Source organism: Lutra lutra, chromosome 14 (genome assembly GCF_902655055.1).
Source record: "Lutra lutra chromosome 14, mLutLut1.2, whole genome shotgun sequence".
Taxonomy (NCBI): domain Eukaryota; kingdom Metazoa; phylum Chordata; class Mammalia; order Carnivora; family Mustelidae; genus Lutra; species Lutra lutra.
Genome location: NC_062291.1, coordinates 34783138 through 34792549, shown reverse-complemented (window position 1 = coordinate 34792549; position 9412 = coordinate 34783138). Strand labels below are relative to the sequence as shown.

Here is a 9412-nt window from a genome sequence, read left to right as displayed (position 1 = left end):
CAAAATTTTTTAAGTGCTTTATTAAAGAAGGATATGAATGAAACCAAAAATTTCTCCCTCCCAATCTTACTTGACCTGATGCTTTGGGCTTCTATCATTCTTATCCTTTCTCCCATCTATGTTTCTTGTCCTAATCAAATTTCTAGTGACTGGGGAAGGAATATTTATTGTTTTAGGAAGTAATTTATAAACTTGTCTTCCTCATCTCTTATCACAATTTTTTCCTATGCTAAGTGGCATTCAAATTATGGTGGCCCCTTTCCTCTAAGGGTTTCAGTTCAATTAAACATGAGTGCCTACTAGGGGCCAAGTGCCATGCTGTCTCTTGTTTTTGACAGTGACGAAGGTAAAAGTGGTTCCCCCGAGTACAGAATTTACCATGCTCTAGCATGGGGGTTCCTGTGATCTGAATTTATAGTTAGCCACTTTTTCACTAATGCTAGCAGAACACAGGCAACTTGACCATTTTTAGCTTATTACGTTGCAATTTCACAGCAGCAATTCATGATTCTAGGACTGAGGAACTGCCTCGTTGCAGTTCAGAGTTAGTGTTCTTAACAGGAAAAACAAAACCCTGCCATTTCCTGTCCCTGAGAAACCATCTGAGTGTTTCATATGGGTTGCGGAGAAACAGAGGACGTGTGCATGAGATAAACCCAGATTTGCTGCCAGGATTGATTGCCAGAGTCAAGGACTTTTACAGATAGCCCTTTGGTTCTGTAAACAAGCATTCCCAGGATGGTAAGACCTTTTTTTTCCTTATTCCTATTTTTTCCTTTTTCATTAACCGGCCCTCTCATTTTAATTTTTTATGATGAAAAATTTCAAGCATATACAAAAGTAGAAAGAACAAGGAACACAGCTACAATTACTAATATTTTGTCAATTTTTTATACTAAGATGCATTTCCCTCTAAGGGAATTTATTGCAGAAGGGGGAAATAGATCAGTTAGGAGGTAGATAAACCAGTTGGCTGTTCAGGAAAGATCTGAGCTTACCTAACAATTTGAGAATTACTGGCATATAAATGGGGGGAGGGAGTGGGTGAGATCATCCATGGAAAATGGGGTCCGAGATGGAACCCTGGAGAAGCCCAGCATCAAGATGTGGGCAGAGGAGGAGGATACTGCAAATAAGACCAAGAAGAAGAGATTTAAAGAAGGAAACCGAAGTCAGGTCACAGGAGCTGAGGACAATTTCAAGAATGAGGGATTACTCAATGAATGATACATTTATAAAACCTATGCAAATGAAAATTTGTAAAGTGGGTCAATTTTATATTCAGTATAACTCATTAAAATTAACATATACATTTATCCTAAGGAAGTAATTATGTAGTATGTCGGGAAGACAAGGAATTTGTACTTACTTGGGAGAGCAACAAACTAAAGATTGTTGGCAGTAATAAAAATGAATCACAACTGGGGCACCTGGGTGGCTCAGTCAGTTGAGTGATGGACTCTCGATTTCAATTGAGGTCATGATCTTGGTGTTGTGGGATGGAGCCCTGCCACTGACTCCATGCTCAGTGGGGAGTCTGCTTGAGATTTTCTCTCTCCTTCTTCCCTTCCCCTGCTCCCTCTCAATAAATACACCCTTTAAAAAAGGAATCATAATTCTCTTTTTTAAAAAATATTTTATTTGTCAGAGAGCGCAAGTGAGAATGAGCTCAAGCAGGGGCAGCAGCAGGCAGAGGGAGAAGCAGGCTTCCCTCTGAGCAAGGAGCCTGGTGTGGGACTTGATCCCAAAACCCTGGGATCACAACCTGAGCTAAAGGCAGACACTTAACCAACTGAGCCACGCAGGCATCCTAGAAAAATGAAACAAAACTTAACAGTTTTGGTGAAACTGAGTTTCAAAATCTAAGAAATTCCACTCTTCTGTGAAATCTTGTTACATTGATTTTTTAAAATTCAACCTTTTTTTTTTCTTTTTTTTTAAGATTTTACTTTTGAGAAAGAAGGAGTGAGCATGAGCAGGGGGCAGGGGCAAAGGGAGAGGGAGAAACAGACTCCCTGATGAACAGTGATGCAGGGCTCAATCCCAGGACCCCAGGATCATGACCTGAGCTGAAGGCAGCCACTTAACTGAGTCACCCAGGTGTCCCTATTTTTGTTTTTTGTGAGCATCTACTATGTGCTCATCACTATTCTCCTGCTAGTAAGCAAGATACAATAGTACATGTGACATGAGCTCTATTCTTTCCATTTACCATATTCACCATACTCACCAGCCTCTGTCACTCTGGTTGTTTGGTCATAGGATTCACTGATAAGTTTCTGACATAGATGTCCTCTGGTTTGACTAGATCAACGGTTCCCATCAAAATCACCAGAAGGACTTACTAAATACAGATTGCTGGCCCCATGCCTAGTTTCTCATTCAGTAGGGATCAGACAACTTGCATTTTTTTTTAAAGATTTTATTTATTTATTTGACAGAGAGAGAGAGATCACAAGTAGGCAGAGAGAGAGGGAGAGAGAGGAAGCAGGCTCCCTGCTGAGCAGAGAGCCCTATTCGGGGCGCGATCCCAGGACCCTGAGATCATGACCTGAGCCGAAGGCAGAGGCTTAACCCACTGAGCCACCCAGGTGCCCCAAGAACTTACATTTTTAACAAGGAGATACCAGACTGACACTCCCAACAATCATACCACAAGAGAACCCTTTTACTTTTGCCAGCTTTAAAGGTCTATCATCTTTTAGCAAAACTGCATTATTTACACTAATGGTTTACCTCTTCTCATTATCTCCACTGAAAATTCACTAAAGCCTAACAATGTTGTTGAGTATGTAGGCATTATTCTTGAAATCGAAACATTTTCAATCTTATCTTCTTACAGTTTACTTCTGTCCCAGGGATGTCTGCCAGGAAGCTCTCAGACATCTCACATTGCACTGAATACAGGCGTTTCACGTATGCTTTTTGATAGGACTTCAATCGAGTAGGTAGCATGTGGTATTTTCCTGTTTGGTGATCATTATTTGCTTTGGTCAAATTTGATACAAAGTCTTAAAAAATGAATATTTAATCTTGGTTCATTCTTGGACAGCGTTCTGAAGTCCAGGAGACCACATTGGCAATCTGGTGTCTGATATAACTGACAATTTTCCTGTTAATCAGGATATAAGGATATTAGTCTCAGTACTGCCACTGGCTTTATTCTGCCTGTAGAAGTCACTTAACCTTTGATGGCTCTGGAAAATTACGAAAATATTGACCATCTTAGATTCAGGAAGCATTAATGAAATGCCTGTTTTTAAAAATTTATTTGTTTAATTTATTTGGCAGAGAGAGCAAGCACAAGGAGGGGGAGTGGCAGACAGAGGGGGAGGGAGAAGCAGACTTCTCGCTGAGCAAAGAACTCTCTGTCAAATAAGTAAATAAAATCTTTTAAAAAATGCCTGTTTTAAAAATACAGGCTCTAGGAACCAAATTTAATTTCAAAATGATATTCTTATAAGAATTAATTTTAGGGCCCCTGGGTGGCTCAGTCGTTAAGTGGCTGCCTTCAGCTCTGGTCATGATCCCAGCGTCCTGGGATCAAGGCCCACATCGGCTCCCTGCTTGGCGGGAAGCCTGCTTCGCCCTCTCCCACTCCCCCTGCTTCGCCCTCTCCCACCCCCCTGCTTGTGTTCCCTCTCTCGCTGTCAAATAAATAAATTAAATCTTCAAAAAAAGAATTAATTTTGGAAGTAAACAGTTTTCCACTAGAATCACAGGAAAGTAAGTTTTGTTGCTGCTGCTGTTGTTTTTGGTTTTGCTTTAAAGAAATAGATACTATAGTTCAAAAATTGAATAAGTATTTATTGTTCCAGAAGGTACATTGTTTTTTATACATATTTCATAAATGATACAGGATTTTACACATGTTCAATATTTTGCTATTTGTTTAAAGGACTTTTCTCCACATTTCCCTCCCTCGCCTCCCACACACCCTGAAAGGATTTGCTCATTGCACTGTGCTGTTTCTTCTTAAAAACCCTGCACACAAACAGGATAGATGATTTAAAAATAATTCACAGAACTTAACAAAAATAAGTGAGGGAAGGGGTTGAACGACTCGGGGGCACTGGAAGGAAGGGGAGACATGCATCCTTTCATTCCATCATGCCAGCGGAAGGGGCGGCGGCAGGAGCAGAGCAGCAGCGGTCTGGGCAGGCCTTCAACCTCTGCAAGGCACCTGGAGTCTGGGTTTGTCATTGCAAGTGTTTCTTTTCATACACAATGATCCCAAAAGAGGAAGAAAATGAGAAAGAACCTCCTTGCCACAATGAGGAGGGGTGAATCGTGTGAAAGAAAAAGCCGATCAGCTGTGTGGCAAGCCTCATCATCCTTTCCATCCTGCCCCCACAGTCGTTAAAAACAGGATATTAGACACAGATTCCTTTGACTCTTCAAGTGCAGATGTCATCTGGAAATATGGTAGAAAATATTTTGATAGAGTATAAGATTAATTCTTCCTTCTCTCAATTTAAGATAAGAAAAAAGAGGGTGAAGAGGGTAGGTTGAAGGAAGCCGTAGAAATGTATTCTGTATAAAGATAAATTGCACCCTTGGAGATCCACACACTTGATTTACAACTATTGAAGTGGTGGAGGTGGGGGGCTCACAAACAGTGTGGAAGTGTGTGTCCTTCAAGATAAACAAAGTCTCCAGACAAGGCAGCGCCATCTGGGTGGGCTGGAACGCTGTCACAGGAGCGGATTAACAGCAAGGAGATTATTCTGGTTTGAAATGGCTAGAGAGCCATGATTTTTAGCCAATTTGTAAACCTTACGTCTTCCTGATTTGGTAATATAGCTGAATACCGCGCCCCCTCGGATTTGAGTTATGGAGGGAGAGGGGAATATCAATAGGATAGTTAAATAAAGGAGGGAAATTCTGCCTCCTCTTAAAGATTAATTAATAAAAAACAAAACAAAACAAAACAACCTCATGCAGTGTTGCCAATGATTCCTAGATACTGATCCAGAGCACTGGAATATACAGACATCGAAGAAGGTATTATGGGATAATCCAAAGTGTCAATTATTAAACAGTCGTAAGTTGATTCCAACTCTCATATGGATAAAATTAGCATAACCAACAGGATTGGGTGGTCAGAAAAGGGACACGAATAGGAGAGATTCCTGGTCACTTTGCAGAGACTGGGTCCAATTTAAAATAAATGCTAATGACATGGGCTCAGGCTCTGTTTGCCACCCACATACCTTGAGGATTTGCTTTTCTGGTATATTTATTTACTCCTATGTCAAAAATAAGAAAAGTCAAATTAAAAAAAAAAAAAATAGAGCTGAGTGGGGTGCTGGTGTGTTACTGTTTTGCTGACCCCTGCAAGAAGATGCAAGAAAGGAACACCCCCAGCATCCTTTTCTCTTTATGAATCTCTCAACTATATAATGCATCATTTCCATCCAGAAACTAAGATGCTTGATTAAGACAATATTCACTAAGCCCTTTGAGCTTATATTCCACAAAGCCTGATCCTTAGATTTTAACTTCCTCTTCTTCCCTAAGATCCCTTTTGTTTTGTTTTTTAATTAAAGGTAAAAACCCTCTACCCTGACTTGGCTCCCAGCTTCCACCTGCAATGCTTTAATTAAAAAGGCAAGAGTTATAAACAGGTGTTCCTTCTGCCAGGATTCAGAGGCTCTTTGTAGATCAATCTTTTTCACCAATTTGTCGAAGGGGCAGATGTACTTGTAATGGGTCTCTCAGTCTCTTAAGGTCCATTTCTGCCTAAAATAGAAACAAAAGGTGAGAAAAACTGGCTAGTGAAGCTTTCAATGATATTATCCTCTCCTGAGAAAAGGTAATTGTCTTTCTCTGCATCACTATGAATCCCAGAAATCATCTCAATTACTCTCAAATTGAGACTGCCTCAGAAGCAAAGGGCTTTAAAGGCATAGGACAACCAAGGGGGACCAGAATGGAAGTCTGCCCTGGCAGGATCACCTGTCAACAGAGCCTCCAGGAAAGGCTGTGCTGTCAGCAGGGCAGGACTCAGAGGCTCAGGACCCTGCGAGCATCTGATGCACCCTGATGGCGTTTCTCAAACCTTTGCCTGGATCCGGAACCTTAACTTCCGTTGCTCAAGACTTGAGTTGTTCCTCAAGTAGTTGTTTCAGTTTTTTTTGCTTAGTGATTTTAAAATCAGGGATGTGCTGTCAACGGCAGCACTTTCAAAACTCACACTGGCTGGGACCTCAGTTGGTGGAGCTGGATTAGTAGGCTGAGGGTAGGGCTGAAGCATTTGTATTTTTAACAGCTCCAGGGATGCATCAGCCCCACCCTCAGCCTAATACGCTCCCTCCAGTTGAGAACCACCACACAGAGCAACAGAAGACATAAATCAACTTAGGCCAAGGTGGGAAGACAGACTAAGCCTATTCAAAGTACAACCCCACCACCAATAAGGGACAGAGAAGAGCAACCAAACATTATAGAGGATGGTAGAGTTTCTAGAGATTTTTTGAAAAATCGCTTAAGTCATATAAGGCTACAGAGAAGAGGAATGAAGATTTATTCAGCAAAATCAAAGATATCGGAGGGAGGCACACACAGAAATTTGAAAGAGGTAACTATTATGAAAAATAAAATACATCTCTCTTAAAACAGCATCTTCTAGTTCAATAAACTCTGAGACTTGTGCCTGGCAAACATTTCAAGTAATCTTTCTTACCTGGATTTTATTTTTGCCCCATAGCCACCACACATTTTAGGTGGAAAATCTTTGGAATTTGTTGTAAAAAGATTTTATAAAGAGAGAAAAGTAAAAACAGACAACTTTAAAGAAACAAAAAGAAAAAAAGTAAAAACAGTTCTACAAATTTCAATATGCTACTGTTAATAGGATAGGTAGGACCCATCACCTTTTCACCTGCTGTGTTCTAAAACTTTCCAGAGAGGTGTCCGTGCTAAAATACACATTTTTATTAACTGAGGAACAATTAATACAGGAAGAAGAGGGTGTGATCATTCTTTCAGAGTTTACCCACTGAAGCACTACAGTTATGGATAATGGTAATAATAATAACAATTATTATTATTATAATACCAATACCATACAAAATGGGGCTGGAATTTATTTTTATTTTTGGAAAACTTACCTGAGCAATTGCATCCTTGAGTTGATTATATTTCTCTAGGTCAAAACGTGACTTTTTGGCTCCTTTATGGAAAAATAATAAGTATTGTCTGTCTCTGGCTTCTGGATAAACATATTCCTACAAATTAAAGGAGAAATTAAATTATTAGTCCTTAGAACACTATCTTTACAAAATGAGCACTAACTGCTGATTAGGTTCACTACATGTACAAAGATATATACCGATGTAGGTGCAGTGTTAAATATTTCTTTTTTTTTTTAATTTATTTTAAACTAATTTTTTAAAGATTTTACTTATTTATTTGACAGCGAGAGAGAGAGAGAGAGATCACAAGTAGGCAGAGAAGCAGGCAGAGAGAGAGTGGGGAGCAGGCTCCCTGCTTTCAGAGAGCCCAATGCAGGACTCGATCCCAGAACCCTGGGATCATGAACTGAGCCAAAGGCAGAGGCTTAACCCACTGAGCCACCCATACGCTCCTAAATATTTCTTTCTTGAACATTTTTTATTGTGAAACACACGTGTAAGAGTACACAAAACAAAAACGTACATCACAATGAATCATCACATAATGAATAAGCTAATCACCATCAGATAAAGAAAATTGAACACTGCCAACAACCTGGAAGGCATCCTCCCACCTCTTCCCAATTATTAACCTAGTCTTCCTCCCCAAACTGATCACTATCTTGCCTTTAATGGTAATTATTTTCTTGTTTTCTTTACAGCTTTACTGCTTAAGCATGAATCCCCTTGAACTCTATGGCTTAATTTTACCTGTTTTTTTAATTTTATAAAAATGGAGTCAGACGGTAGGTATTGTGTATCACTACTTTTGCTTAATATGTTTGTGATATTCATACTTTTGTAATACATTTATTTTCACTGCTAGGTTATATTCTATGGTATGACTACATCACAATTTATTTATCCATTTTACTACTGATAGACTTTGGGTTGTTTCCAGGCTTTCCTTTTATGAATAATGCTGCCAAGAACATTTTTGAGCTTATCTTTTCTATTGGATGTACATCTATGAATGGAAATCCTAGATCATAAGGTATGCCTGTGTTCAAATTAAGAAGTGGTATAAAACAGGTTTCCAAAATGGTGGTACTAATTACACTCCCATCAGCAGGATATGAGAATTCCCATCATTCCATATCCTTGCCAATACTTGGTATTGCCAGTTTAAAAAAAAAAAAAAGCCATTCTGGTGTGTGTGCAGAAGTACTACCTTATTTTTCAAAAATAGCTTTAATGAGATATAAATCACATACCATACAATTCATCCACTTAAAGTATAATGTTCAATGGTGTATTCATGAATGTATTAGTGTATTCATGAAGTTGCACAACCACCACTACAATCAGTTTTCATCATCCTCAAAAGAAATCCCATTCTCTAGGGACACCTGGGTGGTTCAGTGGGTTAAGCTATCTACCTTCCGCTCAGGTCCTAATCCCAGTGTCCTGGGATGGAGTTCCACATTGGGCTCCTTGCTCAGCAGGAAGCCTGCTTCTCTCTCTGCCTCTGCTTGAACTTACAATCTTGAGATCAACAGTTGTATGCTCTACAGACTGAACCAGCCAGGTGCCCCTCTTCCAGAAGCTTTACTGTGTTAGCTTTCATATTTGTATCTATAATCTATCTGGAATTAATTCTTGTTAATTAAGGATGTGTAAGGATGGGGTCATTTCATTTTTTTTTTTAATATGGATATTCAATTGTCCTAGCACCATTCGTAGAAAAAGACTCTTCTTTCTTTGCAGTGTTATCTTTTTAAAATCAAAAGTTCATTTATACCACATCTGTTTCTATATTCTCTCATCTATTCCATTGGACTATTTGTCTTTGTGCCATTATCTTAATATTACTATAGTATTATAAATAAAGCTATAGTCTTCCATATCCTGTAGAGCAAATCCTCTTACCTAATTTTTCTTGTTCAAGGGTTCACTGGCTTTTCTTAGGCTTTTACATTTTCACTGAAATTCTAGATACAGCTTATTCAAATCTCCTCCCCTTCATCCTCAGAATTGTTGGAATTTTGACTGGGGTTGCACGGAATCAAACAGATCAATTTGTATACAACTGACATTTTTTAATATTTACTTTTCAGTCTGTGAACATGCTCAGAAATTTCCTTTAAATTTATGTTTTTCTGCATAGAGATCTTGCACATCTTTTGCACGATTACTTCTAGTTTCATTTTATAATTGTTGCTGGCATATAGATATGCAATTGATTTATGTATATTGACCTTGTATCCAGTAACCCTATGAAACTCACTTACGGATTC

At 39.1% G+C, this 9412-nt stretch overlaps 1 protein-coding gene across 1 annotated transcript in view; it reads right to left on the bottom strand.

The window, feature by feature from the left end:
• Positions 1–3786: 3786 nt before the first annotated feature.
• MCU (mitochondrial calcium uniporter) overlaps positions 3787–9412 on the bottom strand; it is a 205923-nt gene continuing 200297 nt past the window's right edge. The window contains exons 7-8 of the mRNA XM_047701936.1: positions 7113–7229; positions 3787–5742 (exon numbers count right to left, since the gene is read on the bottom strand). Of these exons, the coding sequence (XP_047557892.1) occupies positions 5665–5742; positions 7113–7229 (195 nt within the window). The 3' untranslated portion in view covers positions 3787–5664. The remainder of the gene's footprint in view (positions 5743–7112; positions 7230–9412) is intronic.